Source organism: Theropithecus gelada, chromosome 3 (assembly GCF_003255815.1).
Source record: "Theropithecus gelada isolate Dixy chromosome 3, Tgel_1.0, whole genome shotgun sequence".
NCBI lineage: Eukaryota > Metazoa > Chordata > Mammalia > Primates > Cercopithecidae > Theropithecus > Theropithecus gelada.
This window is the reverse complement of record NC_037670.1, coordinates 21,196,678-21,222,828: the sequence shown is the minus strand read 5'-3', so window position 1 is coordinate 21,222,828 and position 26,151 is coordinate 21,196,678. Positions and strand designations below refer to the sequence as shown.

Sequence of the window (26,151 nt, the reverse complement as noted above, 5' to 3'; positions counted from 1 at the left end):
GCAAATCAAAACCACAATGAGATACCATCTCACACCAGTTAGAATGGCAATCATTAAAAAGTCAGGAAACAACAGGTGCTGGAGAGGATGTGGACAAATATGAACACTTATACTGTTGGTGGGATTGTAAACTGGTTCAACCATTGTAGAAAACAGTATGGCGATTCCTCAAGGATCTAGAACTAGAAATATCATATGACCCAACCATCTCATTACTGGGTGTATACCCAAAGGATTATAAATCATGTTGCTATAAAGACACATGCACACACATGTTTATTGCAGCACTATTCACAATAGCAAAGACTTGGAATCAACGCAAATGTCCATCAGTGACAGACTGGATTAAGAAAATGTGGCTATTAGCTTTTAACAAATACAAGCTGGGGGCAGTGGCTCACACTTACAATTCCAGCACTTTGGGATGCCAAGGTGGGCGGATAACCTGATGTCAGGAGTTTGAGACCAGCCTAACCAACATGGAGAAACCCCATCTCTACTAAAAATACAAAATTAGACAGGCGTGGTGTTGGGTGCCTGTAATCCCAACTATTCGGGAGGCTGAGGCAAGAGAATTGCTTGAACCCGGGAGGCGGAACTTGCAGTGAGCTAAGATCGCGCCATGCACTCCAGCCTGGGCAACAGAGCAAAACTCCGTCTCAAAAAAAAAAAAAAACTGGTGGTACATATGCCTGCTTGCTGGTTGTTTCAGGAACTTTCCACTGAATTTTGGAGGGATGTTCTTCATTAGGGCCCATGCATTTTAGCCTTGTGTGCACCATCCACGCTCTCGTTCTCCTTAAAGGAATTATTCGGCCTGAGTAAGGGCCTGGCAGCCTCTCAAAATTCCCAATTTCTCCCAAAGTACTGACAGTGATGCAAAAACAAAAGAAACCCAGTTCCATAAACATCAAATTACAGATTCATTCAGACAATATTTTGTAATGATGTTTTACGGAGGCCAGGTGTGGAGGTTCATGCCTGTCATCTCAGCGTTTGGGGAGGCTGAAGCAGGCAGATTGCTTGAGTCCTGGGATTAGTGACTAGTCTGGGCTACATGGTGAAACCCTGTCTCTACAAAAAAAAAAAAAAAACAAAAAAAAATTATCTGGGCATGGTGGCACACACCTATAGTCCAAGCTACTCGGGAAGCTGAGGTAAGAGAATCACCTGAATCCAGGAAGTTGAGGCTGCAGTGAGCTGTGATCGCACCACTGCACTCCAGTCTGAGTGACGTAAGTGAGACTCTCCCTCAAGTAATAGTAATGAATGATTCAGTTTTACTGACAATGAATTCTATCCTTTTATTGGGAAACCTAAATCATCTAATAATGAGAGAACAATTATTTCAGGGAGCGACTGAGCCGATGTTAGTAGAATGACTGATGATCGCACATCGGGCTATTCCTTGTCTTATCCTAAACTGATGAGCTGGATATTTAAATAGAATTCTTTTCAATTTTATATTTTTACTGATGCTTTCAAGACCTACATAATAACTGAAAATCTAGGAACACATTGTAGCTCTGTTTCTAAAGCCCTAAACAAATCAGTGTCCAGTCTACCAAGTAGACAACCAACTGCAGTAAGAAAAGAGCTTGGGATACTAAGATACTTAGAGCATGTGACATGGGTATTTTTTTCACTGCGGTATTTACTGGGAGTTTCCACTGTTTTTTATTTTATCCATCAAGGCTCTCTAATAGACCATCCCAAGTTGGGCACTAGAAGGTTATATAGGAATGGTTGGGATGTGTGGGGACAGTCCAGGGAATATGATAGTTTAAAACTAAATAAGGCACAATAATACACCCCTAGCTTCTATATTTAAATGCCAACATGTACCCAGGGGGCATCAGAATGTACTACAATTTTAGACATAAGACTTAAATAATTATGTCAGATAAATGCCTTTTTTATTTGCTATTTCCATTATGTAATCATCGAGCATAATAAAGATCATTTGTCATAAAGAACCATTTTCTACTGGACAGTAACATTCCATTAATCATTAAGGTAGCATGGAGAATTCAAAGGCTTGAATGATCATGTTTTACCATTTGCTGAAAAGGGACAACAAATATAACTTAATGAACAAAGTTGAAGAATTCATTAGTGATCTTATTAATAAGTGAATCATTGGAGATGAGGGTTTTCGAGTCTCATGAAGACTTGAAAATTTCAAGTGATAATTCCAACTGGATGGAACACATTCAGCTATTGGTTTGAAGCTTCAAAGCTTTGGTGGCTAAGGAAGTATGTCTTCCAACAACACCTAGACCCAGAAAAAACATGGTTAAAAGATGTTGGGAGCCTTTTCTCCCCATGGTTCATCTGAACTGGGCAAATTCTTTTTCTTATCTCCCCAAACTATGATCTGAATTGTTAAATTTTTCTCTTAGAATACAGCATGAATAATTTGTACAACCTCTGTACTGCACAATACTAGTTACATGGAAAATACAAACCACATTTGAAATGATTTAACATTAGTTATAAGGCAGTTCCACAATTATTATTCCCCAGAAACCTATACACTGATCTTCAGTAATCTTACTCCTGGGCATTTATTCCAGAGAAATGAAAACTTATGTACACAAAAATACTCACATAAATATTCATAGCAACTTTGATTCAGAATAGCTGCAAACTGAAAACAACCAAAATTGTCCTTCAATGGGTGAATGCCTAAAGAAACCATAGTGTATCCACATAATGGCCTCAGCAATGAAAAGGAATGAACTATTGATACAGCCAACAACTTGGGAGCATCTCTAGGGTATCATGCCGAGTGGAAAATCACAAGGTCAGAAGATCAAGACCACCCTGGCCAACACGGTGAAACCCCATCTCTACTAAAAAAATACAAAAATTACCTGGGCATGGTGGCGCACCCCTGTAATCCCAGCTACTCAGGAGGCTGAGGCAGGAGAATCGCTTGAACCCAGGAGGCGGAAGTTGCAGTGAGCTGAGATTGAGCCACTGCACTCTAGCCTGGGTGACAGAAGGAGACTGTCTCAAAAGCAAAAAGGAAAAACCAATCTCAAAAAGTGACATACTTGGTATCATGATGTGGGGCAGATACACAGACCAACACAATGATACACCAGCATTGTATAGAATCTAATAAACATACAGGGTATAAATGAAACCTGAATAAGACCAGTGGATTGTATCAAAGTCAATTCTAACCGTGATCTAGTACAATGGTTTTTCAAAGTGTTTACCGCTGGGGGAAAGCAAAGTATAAGAGATCTCTCAATGATTTTTGATAACTATGTGAATCTGTTATCAGTAAAAGTTGATTTTATGTGATCTGCTATCTCAATAAAAGTTTCCATTTAAAAATCATGGTTTTGGGAGGTGAAGGTGGGCAGATCACCTCAGGTCAGAAGTTTGAGACCAGGCTAGCCAACATGGTGAGACCCAGTCTCTACTGAAAATACACAAATCAGCCGGTGTGGTGGCATGCGCTTGTAATCCCAGCTACTCGGGAGGCTGAGGCAGGAGAATTGCTTGAACCCAGAAGGTGGAGGTTGCAGTGAGCCAGGATTGTGCCACTGCACTCCAGCTTGGGCAACAGAGTGAGACTCTGTCTCAAAAAAAAAAAAAAAAAAGGCATGGTTAACATGTAAAGAATAATACCTTGATAGACAAGTATACCATATTTCTTAAAGTTATAGAATGTATTACTTCATTTTATATAACATTCTTGAAATGACAATTATAGAGGCAGAGAGCAGATGGTGATTGCCTGAGGCTAGGGAATGGGGTAGGGATGGGAGAGGCTAAGGAATGAGGAGTGATGGGGGAGGGTAAGGAACGAGAGGGATCAGGGAGGCTAGGGAATGAGGGAGCAATGGGTACAACTGCATAGGGGTAACTTGAAGGCATTCTTTCAAGGAAATAGATCAGTTCTGTAACTTAATTGTGGTGGTTCCACTGATTTATACATGGGATAAAATTACATGTGGTTGGGCACAGGGGCTCACTCCTGTAACCCCAGCACTTGGGAGGCCAAAATGGACAGATCACTTGAACTTAGGAGTTAAAGACCAGGTTGGGCAACATGGCGAAACCCTGTCCATCTACAGAAAATTAGGCAGGTGTGGTGGTGTGTGCATGTAGTCCCAGCTACTTGGGAGACTGACTGGAGGATCATTTGAGCCTGGGAAGTGGAAATTGCAGAGAGTTAAGATTGCACCATTGCACTCTACCCTGGGCGACAGAGCAAGACTGTCTCAACAAAAAAAAAAAAAAAAAAATTACATAAAACTACACACACACAAATGAGTGTGTGTAAAATCTGGGGAAATCTGAATGAAGTCTGCAGGCCAGTTCAGTGATTGTAGTAGTCATAGTAGTGAACCAGTGTCAATATCCTGGCTTTGCTAATTGTACTAAGAGTATGTAAATTGCTTCCATTAGAGGAAGCTGGGAAAAGAGTTAATGGGATTTCCCCTGTACTGGGCAATTTGCTGTGAGTCTATTATTTCAAAAAAATTTTAATTACTTTGCCTACCATGTCTAATAGCTCTGAAACATAAGGTCAACTTTACACTTGATTCCAGTCCAAGAAACCCTAAAATAAAAAATTTAAATAGTCATAAACACATAATGTTTATGATATATAAGCATATGATATGAATATGTTCACCTTTTCTAATTTACCCTAGGGACTTTTACTCAGGGCAGACGATTCATGACTCATCACTAAGTCACTCATCACTTTACAAAATTCAACAGCACTTAAATACTGGACTCTGAGAATTCAAACATTCAGAAAACTAAATTGGCAAAAATAATAAAGTCATATGGCTCAATCGCATCAGATTGAACCACATGCAATAACTAATGTTTGGCAGTTTTTGACCTACAGAAGCAATGATTGTGTATGGTTCAACTATATTCCTTTTGAAGACTCACAGGCCGTGTCACAGGAGGAACAAGAGTGCAGGTTTGGAATCAGGCAGGTATGGGTGTAAGATTCTAACTTTGCAACTTTCCAACAGTGTTGCCTGGAGCAAGTTATCAGACTTCATGACTTTTCTCGTGTGTAAAGTGAGGAGGATAATATGACCCACCTTGTAGAGTCTGGGGTGGTCTTTAGTGCTGTTGAGCAGTGATGTGCAGCCCACAGACATGGTAGGACCTATAGGTCCTGGCCCCTGTAGGTGACTGGGCCTCCCCTGTGAGTTGGGAGCAGCTGGGAGGAGTGTCAATTCCAGAGCAGATAATTCTATTTTAAAGTGAGTTTCTCATAGAAGCCATAGATTGTGGTCTTGCTGCTGTTCCTAGTTTTTAATTCCAATCTGACAATCCCTGCCGTTCAATTAGGGTGTTCGGATCATTTTGTTGAAAGCTATTGATACAGTGGATTTAAATCCCCCATCTTGCTGTTTCCTCTTTTGCTGCTTTCTTTTGCATTAATTGAGCATTCCTCATGTATCACCTCTGTTGGCTCATTAGTTGTAACTTTGCTCTGTGAGAGCTATTGCGTTAGAGTTTCTAGCACCCAACGTTAACTTACTGTAATCCACCTTCAAATGAGTCTACCACTTCACATAGAACATAAGAATCTTACACAGAATACTTCCACTGCCTCCTCCTGGCCTCAGTGCTAGTATTATTATACATTTTATTTTATGATTTTGTTTGTTTATTTGAGATGAAGTCTCACTCTTTTCACCCAGGCTGGAGTGCAGTGGGGTGATCTCGGGTCACTGCAACCTCCATCTCCCAGGTTCAAGTGATTCTCCTCTCTCAGCCTCCCGAGTAGCTGAGATTACTGGTGTGCACCACCATACCCGGCTAATTTTTGTATTTTTAATAGAGATGGGGTTTCCCCATGTTGGCTAGGCTGGTGTGGAACTGCTGACCTCAAGTGATCTGCCCACCTCGGCCTCCCAAAGTGCTGGGATTACAGGCATGAGCCACCACGCGTGGCCATGTCTGGGCTTTTTAGCTGGTTCAAGCAGAAGAGTTAAGTCTAGTTCCTACCCCATGCAGGTCAGAAGCAGGAATGTTCAGATCAGAGAACTGAATTGCCTGTGTGAGCCCCTCCATACAGTATGAATGGCAGATGCAAGACCCTGGTGAGGGGTGGGTGGGGGTGAGAAGACTGGCTGGCAGGAAGCAGGGCCAGGCCCTACAGACCTGGAGCCTGCAGAAAGGATCTGTGGGTATTCAGAGAGCTCTCAGGATCCGAGGGAGGACGCTAGGCTTGGTGTGTGGGCCACACTGTAGAATGTACACCTTCAAGTTCCTGAGGCCACAGCATGGAGAATAGACTTCCTGGGACAAGAGTGGAAGCTGACAGGCACTTAGGAGGTGTCAGCTGGAAACCTGGAGTTGGGGAAATAGTGGAGGACATGGTGAAACATGGACGGTTTTTTTTTTTCCTTTGAGAGGGTCTCACTATGTTGTTCAAGGCTGGTTTTGAACTCCTGACCTCAAGCGATTCTCCTGCTTTGGCATCCAAAATGTTAGAATTAACAGGTGTGAGGCACCACACCTGGTCTTAAAACCTGGACATTTTTGCGAACACTTGGATGTCAGGGTGGGAAGCAGGGCAATTCCAGGATGAAGCTGGGCTCTGAGCTTGTGTGTTTAGTGATGACAGGGCTGTTGGCTGAGCATAGGGTCAGTGGGGAAGGGCCAGGTTTGAGGCCAGGCCGGGGAAAGGGCATGTGAACTCTGAGCTGGATGTGTTGAGCTTGAATCCTGTGAGACTCACAGGTAGAGAAGAATCATACGCTTTAATTCACGGAAAAAATGGCAAAACACAAAGGACACATAGGACTCTCCTGCGACCGGCATGCCTCTTCCAGGCGGTTTTAGGTAAGCAGCAAGGGCAGTCTCTGGGTTTCTAGAGGCTGTTTCCTACAACATGGAGGCAGGCGCCTCTTTCCTTCATTACCTTGCTTACAAGATTTTGTGACTAAAACTCAAGAGAAGGAAACAGCTGGTGGTCAGGTCAAGCCCCAAATTGTGATGCAAGTGCGGTGACGTGAAGGAAGTAATGTATGCAGTGATCTATTTCCAAGACAAATTGCCTTGAATCGGCTTAGGTCAGCAAACTACAGAAGAAACAGGATACACTAGGCCCCTGCTTGGATTGTCAATGCCTGCTTGTCAGCTTCCCCCTTCCCCCTTTCTCCACTCCCCCTTCATTGCCCTCACCAAATCAAATTTAGTCTAAGATGAAAGTTTACTTGCCTGTAAAATAACTCATTTTGTCTATTCTTATCAGCCTGCCCAGCTACTTAGCTCATAAGTCAAATGCTTGAAGAGCCCCTGAGCTTACTAGGATTGCAGTGCATTGTGGGCTGCAACAAAATGCAGCAGGACAACCCTAAAAAGACACCTAAAACCCCTGCCCAACAACCAATAGGTGATGTCTGGGAAGATTGTGAGCCCATAGAGCTCAACCTGTGAGGAACTTGGGGAGGGACCTGCACACTAGGGGATAAATTGCTTGTTGAAACTGCACTGGGTGTGCCTACCCATCAGACAACCAATCTTGCAAGACCGTCATTAGAAGTCTCACTTCTGCTATTCTCCGGGTCCCTGAGTCCGTTCTTTGGGTTTGGACGGGTGAGTTTGTTTCTCACAGATGCACCAGTGTTCAGGAGGAACTGAACGTCTCGCTCGGGGAACAGGCTATGTTGGCAGGAGTGAAGTCTTGGGTCTGGTCCTCCCTCTACCCAGAGGTGTGCTTGGGCAGTGGTGTGTCTCTAGACAGGTGGTTCTACATTCCAACGAAGGGTGCCTTCCCCACGGTCTCCCTCTTTATAAAACATAGAAGGCAAGCCTGTCAGTGGGGAAAAAACAGGCTACTTGGCTCCAAGGCAGTCTGGGTGTGGCTGCTATGCTTCCAGGACACAGAATGCCAGCTGCCTGTACTTGGGAACCCTGGGCTCAGGGGAGTCACATTCCCTGGCTAAGGGAAGGGAAGCTGTCAGTTCTACTAGAAGCAAGGCCCGGATGGGAGGGGAGGCCCCAGCCAGCTTTGTTCGGGCAACCCAGGGCGACTTCCAGATGATTTTGATGATTGTACCGCCATATAGGCAAGGTCACTCATCCTTGTCATGCCAGAACAAGGACCCCTGTGAGGATACACTCAACACCAGTTGTACAACCTGATGGGGAAGAAGCCAGTGGCCGGCCTGCTCTCTTCCTCTCTCTACGGGAGCTTGTGTCTAACACTTGTGAAAAGGCCGTATTCAGACTGTGTCCTTGTTAGTTTTCACCATATTGCATGACTCTTAGCGGAGCAAATCACTAGGCAGCAATTTGCACTCCAGAAAGAAACATGGGGGCACTGATGAATTGAACGTGCATGCTAACATCACCACCGTTTCTCCCTGCAGAGTGTTTTGAAAGGCTCAGTCTGCCTTTGTGTGCAATGAGAACCACACAGGTCTGGCACACAAGGACATGCTCACAATTGGCCAAACGTGAAATGAATGAATCCTACTTTCTGGCAGGAGAATTCATTGCTGCCAGATGCTATCTAAAATACAACAAAAGTATCCAAGGTGTGGTTCTCATAGATCAAATCTTCAGAAAACTGGATATGTAAGGTGCTTCCTAACTTTAAAATGACCTAGCAGGCCGAGCACAGTGGCTCACACCTATAATCCCAGCACTTTGGGAGGCTGAGGTGGGTGGATCATTTGAGGCCAGGAGTTTAAAACCAGCCTGGCCAACGTGGTGTAACCTCATCTCTACTAAAATGCAAACATTAGCCAGGCGTGGGGTGGTAGGTAGGCACCTGTAATCTCAGCTACTTGGGAGACTGAGGCAGGAGAATCACAGGAACCTGGGAGGCGCGGAGGCTGCAGTGAGCTGAGATCTCACACTGTATTCCAGCCTGGGTGACAGAGCGAGACACTGTCTCAAAAGCCTGTAATGCCAGCACTTTGGGAGGCCGAGGTGGGCGGATCACAAGGTCAGGAGATCGAGACCACGGTGAAACCCCGTCTCTACTAAAAATACAAAAAATGAGTCGGGCGCGGTGGCGGATGCCTGTAGTCCCAGCTACTCGGGAGGCTGGGGCATGAGAATGGCGTGAACCCAGGAGGCGGAGCTTGCAGTGAGCCAGGATCAGGCCACTGCACTCCAGCTTGGGCGACAGAGCGAGACTCCGTCTCAAAAAAAAAAAAAGCAAATTAGAATACATCGTTTAATATTTGATCAAAAGATCAATAAGATAAGCGGTCATTCCAGACCATCTGCCCAAAGAAACGCCTGCTGAAGTATTCGCCTCTCTCTAGCTATTGATCTTCTTGGTGCCTGTTCTCTCTTGATCTAAGCTTTACAAAAAAATGCTACATGTACTCTCTTTGTTGCTTTTTTTTTTTTTGGGCAATCCCTGTGAAAGCTTCTGATACCTTAATATCTACGGAAACATTTCACGTTATCCAAACATTTTATGAGTTCTGGATCTGAGAGGAATCAAGATGTGGCTGACAGCAGAAATTGCGAGCATTCTCAAAGCATACCAACTACGCCACCTTTCCTAACAGGCAGTGGGAGCAGAAGGCCAGCCATTGAAAACACGGGTCACAGCACCTTTTATTCATCATCATACAAATGGATGTGACACGAAATACACCCAACATCTCCAAACAGTCTTAATGCCTTTCAAAATCCAACAGGAAGGCCCGAGATGCCACCTCTAGCAGGGAAGCCATGAGCCTTCCGCCTTTGGATGCTGCAAATGGGAATGATAGAGGTACAGGAGGTCTGCCTTCCATGCCGGTCCCTCCAGTGCAGTCCCATGCCGGATACAGCGAGGCGGCACTTGGCACAGAACGTTTTCCTGAGAACACGTCACACGCTAGAGCACTGCAGAGGCCCAGGCCCCTTCTCAACCCAGAGACCAGATTCACAGGGAGCAGCTGTACCTGTGGCCTCCCTGCAAGACTCACACCAGCGGATGGTACTCGAGTCCACAGATGCACGGAGCCATGGGTCCAAAACAAATTCTCCACTGAGATGGGTCCACAGAGCCTGCTGGCCACAATGGCTGGATCTAATGTCTTCCTTTATGAATACATCTGTGCACCTTGGATCAGTTTAAAAACGAAATACTTCTTGTCACGATGATCGATAGCAAAACCGCGTACAGCTGAGGACTCTTCTGGCTGGGTGGCACGTGGTGGTTGTATTTTGCTATCTAGTTTCTTTTATGCAAATTCGTAGCAATTGCTTTAAGACAACCCATTTTGCCTCAGACAGTGACCCTATGAAGACCACATGTTTACAGAAAACTTGGGAGGTTGATTTTTCTTTAGAGTTCTCACAACAAGAAGTATGAGGTGTCTGTGTATTGAGATAAGCAGTGGTATATACCACACAATCTAAATTAGGTTCTTTAAAAACATTTGATGCGGTCTTACTCTAGGCACTAAAACAACTTCTTTAAAAAAATAAAATTGTGATTTCCAAGGCCTTTATTTTATAGAGAAGAGGAATAAAAGATCAATGCTAGTGGGTGGTTCGTCATGAGCCCAAGGCTCGTTGGGAGTCTCTGCGAGGTCATTTGTCCTTCAGATTCTGCAAAGGCAAAAAGAAATCGATACTGATTTTTAAAAATATATTTTAGGAGCCCTGGTCTCCTGCTGATTCCATGGATGCCTGCAGCACTTGCATCTGGAGAATGGGGACAATATCACCCCAAGCCCGAGTTCATTTGATGCAACTATTATGTATAAAACAGTTAATTATATACATAAATAACATAAAATAATTCTCATAAATTAAAAGTCAAATGATCTCCCACTATTAAGGTGAGAGCTGGGCGCGAGTGATGGCGGGTGAGGTGAGGTGGTGAGCCCCGCAGACCCTCCTGCGTGCTGCCAGGGGATGAACTTTCCTTGTTCACGAAGGCATATATTGCACAAAACCAATTCCAGCCCTAGTCTCAAAAGTCCGGTTTGGAGTGGAGTGAGGTGCTGAGAAAGTTGCATTTTGAAAAAACACAACCATCCTTTGCTCTGCTGGCAACATCAGGACTGCTCTTCAGCAATTACTCAGCCATGCCAGTGTTTCCTCAAGATGGACTCCCAGTGAATACAGGATCTGGGATAACTGGCAAAGCAGGACACATTAAGGCAGGTTTGTCCTCTCACTGTGGCTAGTGTTCAACAGAGTACCAGGAAAGTTAAGAGCACACTTCTCCCCACACCTCTCAGTGTTTCTTGTGGGCAGGAGGGGCTGGGTGCCTCCCCCAACCCTGGCCCCTGCCCTGAAACTGGTATGCAGACATGACAGCACGTGTCCCCGCACACACAGACCTGGCTGTTAACCGCACATTCAGTTTTAGGGGCAATTAATGCTTCTATTACTGAACTAGCCTCTCTGCTTTCATTACCACCTGGCAGGAAACGGCATTTTCTCTGTGGTTCCGAAATACCTACACTTCCACTGTAAAGAGCCAAACTCATTCAGTATTTTTATAGAAAACTGGTCATGAAATACACCAACTTTTGGGATTGAAGTTTAAACAGAAGGAAAATACGAATTTCCCCCCATTTCTTCCACTCGGGGGATTCTGGCTGCGCTTCAGCCAGAATGGACGCATTTGGATTGCAGAGAATCTTGGGACAACCCGGGGGAGCCGCTGGCGGCCACAGGGAGGCTCACTTCTCAGCTGCACGACCCTCTGCATCTGGGCAGCTGTGAAGGGTGGACAGGGACCGATGGTCCTACAGTGCACACGACTTTATCATGTTAACATAAAACTAAAACACAATGTTGGCCATAGCAGCCTTGAACACATACTGTATGTTTGAAATAAAGTTAAAAAAAAACTATTGGAATTTGATTCACGGATATTACTAAGATGCCTTTTGAGCTGGAGTCAGTGACCTCATGTGACCCCTTGTCCATGATGAGCTTGATGATCTCGAAGGTTGCAGGATCACATGTGGCTCAGCACACCTCACATGTGGTTTCAGCCCATAGTTGTATAAGAACCGACTCAACTCCTAGTTCAAAGAGAATAAACGTTACTTTAACTTCTATCTGCTCACTTGCAAAAAAATCCAGAAGCGAGGAGAAAATGTTCCCTGCTGCCACCTGTGAATACTGTCTGTGTTCTCAGACTAGGAACTAAGCTCTGAAAGAAAAAAAACCATTGGTGTTCCTAATAACTTATCTTCTGCCTCTTACCATCCTGCTTCTCTCTCAGCCTCACTTTCCTGAACCCCGTGTCAGGTGAACACTGGTTCTGTAAGGGGAGGCAGATGGGGCCCCGGCCCAGGACTTACTGCCTTGGTAAGGCATAGTGTGGAACCCCATCCAGTTTAAAACTCTTGCCTGCCAGAGGTCACTTCTAGAGTTAAGCTGATCTCAGACTGTAATGGTTGCTGGCGGGGGATCTGGAGATACTCTGCAAAGCTAAGTCAACCTTACATTGCAATGTATGACTTTTTGTTTGGTATCCAGCAAACAAATCTAAACAAATCCCAAACATCCCTCTGCAGTTCTTGCCCCGAGTTTCCCGGAACGCAGCTCAGTAGCTGTACATCTGCTGCTGCTGCTCCGCCTGCACCTGGGGCTGGGCCGCCTGCTGTGGGGGTGCCTGCGGCTGCGGGGGTGGCAGGACGTCAGTCTGGGGTACTGCCCGCCATGTAAGCGGGTGCTGGTCACTGAGCTGGCTCCCCAGGGGCGTGATGGAGTTGACCAGGGTGGTCAGATTGATGAAGTGGGCCACAGACTGGGGGTTCGAGGCTTCCGGCTGGGGGTGGATCTGGACATCATTTTGGCGGTTGTGCAACATGGCCGAGCCGCTGACGGTATCAAAGGTCACGGTCAGGATTGAGTTGTCCAGCTGTAACTGGCGTTCGGGGGTGGTAAGGTGTCCCACGGCCACCGGTTGGAGATTGGTAAACTGAGTCCCGGCTGCAGTGGTGATGGGGGTCACGGTGATGTTGGTCAAGCCAACTGAGCTCGACGGTGTGGTCACGTTTGGGTCACCCAGGGTCACCACTACCTGGAAGATTCACACACAACAAAAATCGGTTCATTTTTGCAAAACAGGGAACGCAAGGACCTCCCCAGGATGTGCTCTGTGTTACCCTGCCGGAATAACCACACGCCGCGCCCCGGGAACAAGCAGCACGACATTCTTCCATGAAAGAGGAAACGGAGTTAATTTTGTTCTGAAAAAATTCCAGCAAAAAAGAAAAACACACAATCATGAAGGCAATGAGAAGGAACTAAGAAACAAATTAACTTCACTGGCTAGAAAAAAAAAAAAAAAAAAGCCTGAAAAAGAAAACAGATGCTTCGTTTTCTATTCATTCCTCCGAAGTGCCCTGCTGTTGGTAAATGAAAATCCCCCCACAAAACTACAAAGAGCAATAGAAGTATTTGCAGTACCCATCGCTAACAAGAAAAAGCATTCTCTTTCATGGAGAGGGATGAAAGGCCAAATAAATAGAGAACTTCTGCAATCAAGATTACCATCCCCCAGATCAACAGAGAGAAGTGCAGTATTAGACACAGACTGATCAAACAGAGGCTTCAAAAGCAAAAGTGACGAAGTCTGAGCAAGACAGAAGGTTCCAGTCAAGACAGTGGGATTGTGGGATTGCCTTCACCTTCCAGACCGAGGGATCCTTGCTCTCCAGCTAGTCAGCAAATGCACAGGGCTGAGCTTTCATCATAAGGGGACTTGGGCAGGCCATCTGTGATCTCCCCAAACTGCAAACAGCCCACCTAATTCCCACCCGGGCAGGGATATCCCTCTTCAACATGCTAGAATGGATATTGCTGCTAACAATGACAAGCAGGATTTGTAGGTCAGAACTCAGAAATGCTTACATGAAACATGCCTAAGTGAAAAATAGGATATGTCTGCTGCCTTCAACCACGTGAAGTCCACATGTACACTGTGTACAGTAAAAAAAGATGGAGTCACACATAGGGCTCTCATGCTTAGGGAAAGTGACCAGCACCTAATCAGGAGATAAAGCAGCACACTGACCTGCTGAATGCTCTGTACTGCAGAATTGGTCTCGTCGCCTACGCTGCCTGTGAATTCGGTCTCTTTCTCTGAGTATTCGCTGAAGGTGGCGTCCTCGGGCACCGGAGCGCCCGCCTCCTCTTCTGGCTTCTGCTTTCTCTTGTGACTTCGCTTGGCAGCTTTCCCATGCTTCCCTTCGGCCAAATCCTCCTGCTCCAGAGTCAGCTCAGGCTGCAGGAAAATCAGTTTCAGCCAAGAACCAGGTTAGTCGGTCACGTCATGCAGCAGCCAGGACAGCCCCAGCACTGCCCTGGACATACTCTCGAATCAGTGGGGAGGCTCGTGGGCCACCGAGCTGCCACAGGAAACAGAGTGACCACAGCTGGGTCTTGTATTTCTAAGGATCGGGTCAAGTTCCTTTAGTTGCACATTTAAAAAAAAACAAAAACAAAAACATATATATATGTATTTTATATATATGTATTTTTTTGTTTTTTGTTTTTTCTTTCTTTGGTAGAGAGTTTCACCGTGTTAGCCAGGATGGTCGCCATCTCCTGACCTCATGATCTGCTTGCCTCGGCTCCCAAAGTGCGGAGATTACAGGCGTAAGCCACCGTGCCCGGCAACAAGTCGTATTTTTAAAAGTTGTATTTTATGCTAAAATGTAAACACTTTTTAGAAACCTTTCAAGCCACTGGGTAAAGGGGAATGTTTCCACCCAGGTGAGCTCCTAGAACAAGGCTAAAAATGCTTTCAAATCAGGTCTCTCTTCCCCAAGGCTGTAACAAATCCACTGGAAAAAAAAAAAAATTTTGAATTAAAATAGATTTGACCACAAAAAACTGCAGGGGAAAGGAACCAAGGGCCCAGCTGCAGTGATGATGCCAGTGGATCCCCGCACACTTCCCTGCAAGTGTCCAGGGCGCTGCTGGGCTGTGACCACATCTTCTGAACCAGGCTGGCTCTGCAGCCACACTCGCTCAGGCTCACAGAGGCTGTGGGGCAGTGGTAGCTGGTGAGTGGTCACCTGCCACTCCTCTCAGGCTTCCTGTACCGTTCCACATGACCTGGTCCTAACCCAGTGGCAGACAGACCCAGTGTGGGCCTACATCGTGGTCATGGTGGGACGTCCCTTCCTCCCTTCCTCCCATGCCTGTGACTTGCCAAGGGTAGAAATGGCCTGTGGGTTCTGGGGCTGAGGCTGGAGCTGCCACACGTCACTCAGCCGGACCCAACCCCCTTCATCAAGACTGCATTCTAAAGCGCTATTTCAGAACAAGAGGCATACATGTGATCTTAGATCTTCATCATTCTCTGAAATAAAAGCATTTTTACTGACTAAAAATATAGTATTAACTAAAAATTTCTTTAAAAACTAAGTTCATCTAATCGATATGTTTAAGCTTATTTTGCTTAGAACAATTTAATGATTGTTCCAATTTTTTTTTTTTTTTTTTGAGACAGAGTCTTGCTCTGTCACCCAGGCTGGAGTGCAGTGGCACAATCTCAGCTGACTGCAACCTCTGCCCCCTGGGTTCAAGCAATTCTCCTGCCTCAGCCTCCTGAGTAGCTGGGATTACAGGCATGCACTACCACGTTTGGCTAAGTTTTGTATATTTAGTAGAGACAGGGTTTTTCTATGTTGGCCAGGCTGGTCTTGAACTCCTGACCTCAAGTGATGTGCCTGCCTTGGCCTCCCAAATTGCTAGGATTACAGGCGTGAGCCACTGTGCCCAGCCAATTGTTCTAATTTCTTTTTTTCTGGAAAACATCTGTTTTCCAAAGTGAGATATACCAGTATTCAACAAACTGAGGTCACAGAAACTACAGAAACGAGGAGATGATCTAAAAGGTTCTGAGGGGAAGAGAAGCCAAGAAAACAGGTGACCCCAGCCACAGGCTTGCCCAGAGTTGCTCCCTCCCGGCCTGTCCAAGCCCCTCAGGTCTCTTCTGCAGGTGTCCACTTGCCCCAATGTTTCTGAGCCCCTGAAGCCCTGTGCCACTCACCTGGACAATGCCAATGGAAGAGGCGTCGATTGTGGTGGTCTCCGGGAGGTGATCCAGGTCATCAATCCTCACCGCGAGCACCTATGAGGAGCACAGGGCGTGAGCTAGGGGTCAGGGTGCTGCTGATGCAGGCGGGAACCCAGAAGCCACACATGCCTCGGGACCATCTGCACCACTCCTGCCCTTCCCTCCCAGGCATCCCCCACACTTCCCAGTCTCCTCTGTTCAGTTCTGACTTCGAAACTGTCCAGAAGCCCGGGGCTCATCCTCACCCCTTATTTCACGCTCCCGCAATGCTCTTGCCCCTGTATCATCTCACATCCACTCCCCCAGGTCAGGGGGAGACTGTATCCTCCCTTTTTGGCCCCACACCAAAGGGGTGAGGTTTCAGTGGTGCTTCCGTTATTCCAAGGAAGACCACAACAAGGTAAGATACGGTAGAGTAAACCTGTTCTATGAGGAATCACCAAAAATGAGACATTTGTGCCTTACGCATCGTGCTTTTCAGTTGAATCCATACACAAGTGCTTTCATTTGTTGGTTTTGCGATGAAGTGATGCCCTGCCCCTACCTTCCCTCCGATGGCCACACTGAACAGGGTTCTCAGCACACCCCGTGTGCCCACAGGGCCCCTCCCACCAGCTCAGTGCATCCTGCCCAAAAGTAAGTGACCTTCATTGCTCACACCCTGCTACAGCAGTTGCGTTTGTTCTTGTGATGACCTAATTAGACCATAAGAAAGACAATGGAACACAAGTACAGAGGCAGCTGAACATGCGGGGAAGGCGTGATAAAGGGGAGGGGCTTAAAATTAGCAAGAGCCTGCCTGTGAGGATGCTTCACCCAAACAGCTTTGCAAACATCTTTAAATTTCTGATCAACTAAAGGAAGTTAAAAATGGAAAAGCAGACCATGCTTTGTGGACGTAACTCATTTAAAAAAGAAGAGAAGTGCATCGTTAAATTTACATTCCATGACTAGGTCTGGGCCCCTTCGTGGAAAAGACGGCAAACAAAGGCTGGCCAGTAAGTGTTTTAAGTTAACAAATCCTGCAATGGTTTTGAAGACTCCAGTGTAACTCTCATTGACACTGAGCACAGATCTATACTGTGACACTCGCAAAGGACCCTGAGCAAAAGCAACCAGACTGCTGTGGATGCACTCTCCACTCTCACCACCACCACCTCTGTCATCAGTATCGTCACCACCAACATCGTCACCACAACCACCTCCATCACGATCATTGCCCTCATCACCACCAACATTGTCACCACCATCACTACCATCCCTATCACCATTACCATCTCCCCCACCATCACCAACACCACCAGCACCACCATAGCTTATAGAAGAGGGAAACCATAGATTGGAGTCACAAAATAGTATCAATCCTAAAAGATTCCGAATCTCTAAGTTATGCCTGTTTTAACTGGTCCAACAGTTAAACTGTAACTAGTTTAACTTAACTAGTTGTTAGTCTGACTCCAATGAACACCTTCCTCCTCCTGAATCTGTGGCATCACCAATGGGGACAGGCTCGGGGGACCCCTGAAGTCCCACTCTCAGCCAGGCCTCACTGCGGCAAACACACAGCTACACAAAGCCGACCCGAGTCCCCTTCCTTCCCCTCACACTGCTGTCTGGGGCTGTCTCTTCCATACTCTCTATTCTAGTAATCACTTTGCGTATCTACTTCTCATTTTTCTGTTTCCTACCCAGACTGGAAAGTCCAGGAGGGCAGGGATGGACTCTGGCTGGCTGGCCCATCACATCACTGGTAGGCATTTGTTTGAGTTAATGTAGGGAGAAACAACTGTGAGATGATCAAAAGGAATGACACAAAGAGAGCACAGGGTAAAAGGCTGGAGAAACAAATTGGTTCCAGAACAAAGACAAAATCCCCCCGCACCACCTTCTCTGGGTCTTGAAGGCTTTCCTCGAGTCACTTGGTTCTGTCTGGGTTGGGCTTGAGGGGTGGGGACAGGTAACACCGCGCGGCTGAAGGAGCAGAGCACAGGTGAGCATGCAGTCACGCCACCTTAGGAAGTGGTTTAATCCTGGTGAGAGGGCTCTGCCTGACAGTGTTTATAGGAGATGCCTTTATCAGTAAGGCCTCTCCACCCAGCTATGCACATCAAAACTCCGGTGTGCAAAAGTGATGTGCACACTATCAATACGCTGAAGTCTATAAACCCACACAGTCATGGAAAGGAACCGCCCAAAGCCAGCCTTGCTCACGGGCTGCTGCCTGGGCTGTAGGGCCTGCCCTGCCCCTGGGACGCCAAGGTGGTCCTGGCGCTTCGGGTTCCTGCTCCCCCGACTCTGTCTAGGAAAAACACCAGCTGGCCACTACATGAAAAGGGAAGCATTGGAACTCAGGGGAAGCTCCTCGCTGAGCAGGGCACAGGGCAGAGTATGCAAGCACAGTCCCCTGGCTTCCCGGACCGGAGAGCAGGCTGAGTCCCTGCACCGCCCTGGGAGCCTGATCAGGCTGCAGAGGAACAGGAACACAGCGATGTCCCAGATCGCCCCCAAACTAGGGAGCCGACGGACTGATGCCGCCTGAAGCAGACGGTGCTTTCCCAATTTCAAAAGGAAGCCACTTTCATTATAGGAGATTGGAAAATGTAGAAAAATGTGAAGACAAGAAATTACCCATAACTTCAAGAACACGAGAAAAATCACCGTGGGATGTTTTGCTTCCTTCTTTACCTGTCTCATTTATGTATTACACACAATGTGTGTGACATATATCGTGTATATACACACATTATATATGTGCACAACACATACTGCTCTTTCACGTATGTAATGAGCATTTCACAATTTCATTTCGGATCCGCGTAAGCATGTGTGTGCAGGCAAACACACTGCTAAACCATCACTAATTGAATCACATTCCTACTGCAGGATGTGGAGGGGTTGGAAGAATCATTTATTAAACACTCGAGAAATACTGTGATGCTGCCTTCAACAAAAACATCCAATGGTGCGGGCAGCAACTCATGCCAGCCGGCCAGTGTGGTCACTCTGAATCTAAAACCTGACCCCTCGACAGGCAAAGGATGCCGTCCGCCGCCGCTACCGTTTGTGTTTTCTGCGATGCGTGGTAAGCTGAGCGCCTTTCCGTGTGTTTTTCACTATGGCTGTTCTTCCTGCATGAGCTCCCTTCTCCGTGTACACCCTGAGTGCGCCTTGCGTGTTTCTCAGCCAGTGCATGTTATCGCTAATGTTAACAGGGTCTATCTGCCTAAGACCGTCACGGCCTATGCAGATTTATTATTATTTTTTTTTTTGAGACAGAGTCTCACTCTGTCACCCAGGCTGGAGTGCAGTGGTGCAATCTCAGCAGCTCACTGCAACCTCCGCCTCCCAGGTTGAAGCGATTCTCCTGCCTCAGCCTCCCGAGTAGCTGGGATTACAGGCTCCGGCCACCATGCCCAGCTAATTTTTGTATTTTTAGTAGAGACGGGGTTTCACTATGTTGGCCAGGCTGGTCTTGATCTCTTGACCTCATGATTCACTTGCCTTGGCCTCCCAAAGTGCTGGGATTACAGGCGTGAGCCACTGCACCCAGTCCAGATTTTTCATTTTTCCTTTGGCCCGTATTTGTTCTGAGTGCTTATGGAGTCAAACCTGTGTTCACAACTCCTTTTGCTGCTTTTACGCTGAGAGTCTACTCCTTTCTGTGACCTGACAACCAAGTTTTCCCCTGGTTTTGTTTTTCAGGGTAGTCCTTAAAGCACATTTAATTATGGAACATCCCGGCCCTTCCTGTGGAGCAGGCTTTCAGGGCAGTTGGGCTCTGCCTGCATCTGTACAATTCCCCCTCCCCATCCTCAGTGTCATACTCGGCCCCAACACCACATGGGGCCCCCATTTTGCATATTTAGTTCCGTGAGTGGGAAGAACTGGGGGAGTGGCAGGGCTGTGCTTCCATCTTACCATAATTTCAGGGAGGATGTAATTTATAACCTTAGCAAAGGTCCGCCTAAGGCTCTCCTAACCTCTCCCAGGCACTCACTAAGCGCCTCCTATGTGGTGGCAGACAGTGTCAGTCACAGAGGCACCTAAGACTCAGGCCCCGCCTCCAGTACTTGGGGTCTGCAGAGGGAGGTGGGCCATGTGCCAGCGTGGGGGTGTCCGGTGCATGGCCCACTGGCGGGGCACGGAGGGGGCACAGCCACCAGCTTACCTCGGGGTGCTTGCGCCGCATGTGTCTGCTCATGGAGGCCCTGGTGGACACCTTCGTCCCGCACAGCTGGCAGCTCTGCGCCTCCACCTTGTCGTGTGTGAGCTGAATGTGCTTCTGCAGCATGTATTCGGTCACGTACTTCTTGTCGCACACGGAGCATGTCCACTGCTTGCCCACTTTTCACACACACGCAGACACACATGCACGTGGAAAGGAAGACACAGGTCACCAGTGCAGCCATCCCAATGACCCTGACCTGCTGCACGAGGCAAGAAGCCTGTCACGCCCTGCCCATCCTGAGAGAGCCAGTGCTGGTACCCGAGCACACGTGAGCTCAGAGCCTCTGTCCCTTGGGGAGCACTGCCGGCAGCAGCTGCATCACTGCACCAATATGAGAAAATTCAAGAAGCGATACTTGATAGCCGTGGTGGGCTGATCTTTAGAGGCCAAGGGGCCACCATGAAGCCAAGACGCCACTAAATGTTCTGGAACCGTCTAGATAAGTTGTTTCCACCCCCGCAGGCACTCAGACAGCCCCGGCAGCCTGCCGCATGCAGCCCCGAAGGCTCCTTCAGGCTGCACCTGCTTACCTGTGTGGATAAGCTTGTGGGTCTCCATCGTGTTCCTCTCGCTGAATGTCTTCCCACACAATTCACACATGAAATCTTTAATCCCTGCAGAGAATGGTGCACATAACTTCCTATGTTTAATGAGTGTTATAAGTCCACATCAGTCTTCTCCCTGACATGTCCTAGGAACTGCAGAACCTTCAGGAGAAGGTGAATTGCAAGAAAACAGTAGACAATGAACGCTCATCTCCAGCCTCAGCCGGCAAAGTGTGGCTTGGAAAGTTTATGCTTCCATGGTGACGTTTCATATCAAAATTCATGAAATGTGGGAAAGGCTGTCTGAGAACACAGAGAGTGGAATCCACAGAGAAAAACAATGGGAATTTCTTTAAAGCATTAATGTATCCACACCTCCCTTAGTCCAGGCAGCTCTTAGGCAGCACGTGATACAACAACGAGAGAGGAAACAGCAACTGAAATCAGGACCAATGGCAAGGAGGGCACAGATGCGCCAAGGATAAGAGAGAACAGAACTGCCGTGCTCAGACAAAATAAATGTGATTCTTCAAAACTTGACTAATTCAAATGAGAGCTGATGCCGGGCACGGTGGCTCATGCCTGTGATCCCAGCACTTTGGGAAGCCAGAGGAAGATTGCTTGAGTCCAGGAGTTCAAGACCAGCCTGGGCAATGTGGCGAGACCCCGTCTCTACAAAACTAAAATAATGAGCTGGGCATGGTGGTGTGTGCCATGCAGGGGATGCCTTGCTCTCTTCTGGGTGCACTATGGCTTGGCCATTGCCCTACTGAGGCTACAGATCTGACCTTCCGGCACTCTCCCTAACACAAAAGATGACAAGCAACCTTGCATACACATCCCTGGCCCTTGTCTGGTCGCTATTTCTTATGCACATTCCTGTGGGAGAAACAGCTGAATGGGAGGGACATTTAAGGACTGACCAGTCTCCCAATGCCTGAGGTGAGCTGTGCAGCATGCACTGCGATTGACAAAGCCTCTGTGGCGGGGAGGGGAACCTTTTGAGACACATGGCCACTCACCATGGCCCCAGGAAGCTCCCTTGGGGAACCAGGCACTCACTGGGATTCACAAAGAGGAAGGGTCTCGAGGTGTCTCTCTTCCCCCACGGGCCCACCTGGCTTCCCTATGCAGTGAGTGCCGTGGCTGGTGCGGCCCAGGCCTCGGACTCACCCGTGTGCCGTTTGCAGTGCTTCAGCATGTTGACCTTCTGCGCGAACCTGCGGTGGCACTCTTTGCACTCGTACTCCTTGATGCCCTTGTGCAGCTTCATGTGGTGGCGCAGTGCGTGCTTGGTCTTCATACCTTCGAGGACACAGCGAGTCAGAGGCAGCCACACCCCCATGCAGCCCACCTGGGGGCCCATGCCCAAGACCTTGGGGCAGGCACAGACATCGGCAGTACCAGTGAGGGCGTGGGCCGGCCCCCGAGGGTCCCAGTCAGTTCACTAGCAGTGAGACCTGGGAAGTGACTGCCCAGAGGCCGGGAAAGACTGTGACATCAGGTGCACTCACTCCTGCCAGGGCCTGGCCAAGCCCCGAAAAGGCAAGCAACACCAGGGGCTGTGGGTAAACATCCCTGCGTGCCCATGGCAACCTAGCAGGAGAATTTGGTGAGAGAGATTAATAAGTATGACTAAGGATTCATTTCAACCTTGACAATATGAGTGATGATTAGGATACAGACACTAGATGGTTTCAAAAGTGGTTTTCAATCTACCTTTAAGAAGCCAATCTAAGAAGGTGAAATACTCCAAAGCCTCACTTATGCAGCCAGTGAAGAGAGGATGGCCCTGGCATAGGGGCTGAGTCAGAGGGCGCAGGGGGCTGGCAGGGACAGCACTGTACAAAGCCCCCCACAGGGACATGGGCAAGGGAGGCCTGGTACACCTGCCCGGGAGGCTGACACGCACCAGGGCACAGGGAGACCCAGCCCAGAGGCAGCCTCCCCCACCCCAAGGAGGAGCCTTCACTGTGCCTGCCCAGGGCAGTGGGCAGCCTGCATTCCCAGGCCACCATGTTCCCTCCACATTTGGGGAAGAACTACCGAGCCTGAACACAGCTCTGTTGTAAGCTGGTGAATGGTTCTCCAGTTCCACCCTCACCAGATGCAGGGGTGACTGTCCACCAGCTCCTGCGAGGCTGGGCCAGAAGACCTCCCTGGCTAAGAGAAAACTGCGTGGCTGGGCCAGCAGGGGGAGCAAACGCCCCGCGATGAAGCCGCGCTGCCAGCACACACAGCTGCAGGGCTCCTGCCCTCGGGTGGGGACGGCACCTGCAGGCCTATTACCAATGACCGAAGAGTGATTGCACCTGAAAAAGTTACTTTTCATCTTTCTGATTAAAAAAAAAAAAGAGTGCCGGTCATTGCTGACACACCCAGACCCCAGCACCTCCCTCTTCCTGCTTCTGAAATGAACATATTCCAAATTTCAAAACTAATACACAGTCATAGAAAAACCAGAAATACAGAAGAGATGGCATCTCCACCTTCTGACCTCCCCACCACAGCCAGCGTTGGTGACAGTAACGTTTTTCCTTCCATTTAACAATCTGCCAACAGTTTCAAAATAAACACAAGTGCCACACAGAGAGTGAAGCTTGCTTTACTGGGATTGTGATTCAATCTGTTTACAAATTACCATGGGGAAAATTGACGTTTTTTAAATACTTAAAATTTCCAAACCCAAACAGGGCATGCCTTTTGTATAGCTTTCAACACCTGGTGTCATATTCTCACCGGCCACACTAAGTTCTTGCGGATCATTCCTGAGTATTTCAAGGCCCATGATGTGATTCTGAACAACATGTTTTCCTCCACACATGCAGAAAACCTACTGGCTGGGCCCCCGCCCCTGCCTGCTGGTGACAGGCTCTCACGACTTCTAACAGCCTCCCACTTGGTCCCCAACACTTAAGTCCCTGGTCAGGGCTAGAGTTTCTGGAGAAAAAAATGTAAATAATATGCGACACTGTTTCTAGGAACACTGTAATAATAAATGACTATAAAAAGACAACCAGAAACTATAAATAAAGGGTCTGGTTATATGAATCCACATGGTGGAATCGTACCAAGGGTTTGAAAAATAAAATCAGGTAATATTTACATGTTCTGATATAAAAAGATCTCCAAGATGTATTTTCAAGTTAAAAAAAAAAACAGCAAAGTATCAAAAAAATAAGCACAAGCATGTGCTAGTATGCACTAGCAACTGTTACATGACAAGATAATACTGAAATTTAGTATTATGTAAAATAAACCTGGCAACTAATGTATTAATGCCAGCATCTTATTTCAACTATTCAGAATTCATTTTAAAAAACCATGCAACTAAATAACACATTTCAAACACTAAAATCTCTACATCATTATAAAATGTGGCTTTATCCCACACCCCTCACCTCCCAGGGCACCTGGTGGCATTTGGGGACCTGCAGGGGACCCAGGTATGGCTCCTCTCTGCCTAAGAGGCCTGGCCCTGAATAAGCCCCCACCTCTGGCCCTCCTGTCTCTACACGCTACTCAGGACCCCTCCAGCCAGGCTCACCACAGTGTGTGAAACATTTTATTTCTTGGGGCATTGGGGAGGAAAGGGAAGCAGAGGTGGTGAAAGGGGCTGGGAGCTTAAGGCAGACGGGGACAAAAAGCAAGCCAGCCTCTCACTAAGGCAGGCAGACACTGCTACCAACATTCCGTTCAGAGAAACCACTGCAGTGGCTCTGCGAGGACTGGCTGGGATTTGAGGGGAGAGTAACACCACCACCTTCTAGACCTGTCTGTATTGTTTAAAAAATACATCTTGGTGAGGTGCATGCGCTGCTTTTTACCACCCATGTGCCGTCCTTGCGCAAAGTTACCCTGGAGGAGGGGCAAGAGCCTGCGCTGGCCTCTGAGGCGAGGAACCGAGGGCCAGGAAGTGGGGAAAGGAAATATCCCGCTTCTGGCCTTTTCTGCAGGCAGTTCTTTTAGGCTTTGACATGCAGCGTTATTCTACCGGGGCTTATAGGGGTCATCCGGTGAGTGCAGTTCATCGGGCTCCTGTGTTTCCTTCACACTGTCACCATGGGCAGGGTCGCCTGACACAGCCCAAGACAGACCTGCTGCTCCAAAACTTTTAGGAAGTTGTTTTTCAAAACAAACAGGAATGGGTTACAATTATGACACGCACTGGAATTATATTTCTATTTTGCTTACTAATTTGAGACATTTTATTTACTAGGTTTGTTATTAATGAATGTTCTGTCATTACAATGAAGATTCCTCGGCCGTGGTGAATTCCTCTCTCACCACACAGCCAATTCTAGTCTGCGTAGTGAATACGCTGAGGGTTTTGCATCTACTTTCTGACCCCGTGGTGGTTTTGAGAATCATTCTGTATTTTAAACAATTAGATCCTGCATTGTTTTCCTACTTTTAAAATGATTTGTTTCTGCCTTTAAATTTATCACATCTTTCTGCTTTCTGGACTACTTGATTTTTCTTGCAGATTACTGATTTAAATCCTGCCTCGAGTCCTTCTTTCCTTTTAAGTGAGTGACTGAAGCCTATGGGCTTCCAGGGCCACACTCTGGCAATGCCTCTCACACTATGGTCGATGTGCCAGTTCTCAGTCATGTCCCCTTCCAGAGTCCTGCAGCTGGGCGGCCTGGCTGAGCCTGGCCCGTGGCCCCCGCACCTGCACCCACCTTTCCCACACTCAGCGCACAGGTACTCGCGGACGTTGTCATGCACACGCATGTGCTCCTTCAGCATGTCCTTCCTGGCGAAGGACTTCCCACACTGCTCGCAGGCGTGGCTCTTCACACCTGAGAACACAGGCAATCCGCAACTCAGAGCCGAGGAGCTCTGATCTGCGGTGGCCACAAAAAGGACGTACCAAGGAGAGGGGCCCAGCCTCCCCCACAGCTGGAAGTGCAGTGACAGGGATGGGGTCGCCTCTTCAGCAGCCTCCCCAGAGCCCTCCCGGGGGTCCTATGGCTGGAGTAGATCCCTGAGGACCTGCAGGGGTAAGGGGGCAGGGGGCACTGGGCTCCGAGTAGCAGGGCTGATAAGGACGGAAAAAGATGGAGAAACAGAGGAAGGCATGGGAGAGGCAAGGTGTGACGGCTCTGTGTGTAGAATATGTGGGATGTAGGATGTGGGGCCCCACATCCTGACAGACACGCACCTGTGTGGATGAGTTTGTGGCGCTCCAGGTTCCCTATGCTGTTGAAGATCCGTCCACAGATCTCGCAGGGGTGGATGTACCTGAAACCAGAGACAAGCTCAGGATGGTTGCACAGCCTTGGGGCTCCATGGCAGCGAGGGCGCTCTCCCCAGCACCTTCCTCCGCAAAGATGAGGCAACAAGGTGCCACGGGGATGATA

The 26,151-nt window shown here is 47.8% G+C and overlaps 1 protein-coding gene across 2 annotated transcripts in view; it reads right to left on the bottom strand.

Moving 5' to 3' along the window:
* Positions 1-9,554: 9,554 nt before the first annotated feature.
* Positions 9,555-26,151, bottom strand: part of PRDM15 (PR/SET domain 15) — a 76,043-nt gene continuing 59,446 nt past the window's right edge. For both annotated transcript variants that reach the window (XM_025380785.1, XM_025380786.1), the window contains 8 exons: positions 25,953-26,032; positions 25,471-25,590; positions 21,959-22,090; positions 20,771-20,854; positions 20,181-20,356; positions 15,986-16,066; positions 14,000-14,209; positions 9,555-13,003 (listed from right to left, as the gene is read on the bottom strand). In XM_025380785.1, coding sequence (XP_025236570.1) covers positions 12,524-13,003; positions 14,000-14,209; positions 15,986-16,066; positions 20,181-20,356; positions 20,771-20,854; positions 21,959-22,090; positions 25,471-25,590; positions 25,953-26,032 — 1,363 coding nt within the window. In that variant the 3' untranslated portion in view covers positions 9,555-12,523. The remainder of the gene's footprint in view (positions 13,004-13,999; positions 14,210-15,985; positions 16,067-20,180; positions 20,357-20,770; positions 20,855-21,958; positions 22,091-25,470; positions 25,591-25,952; positions 26,033-26,151) is intronic.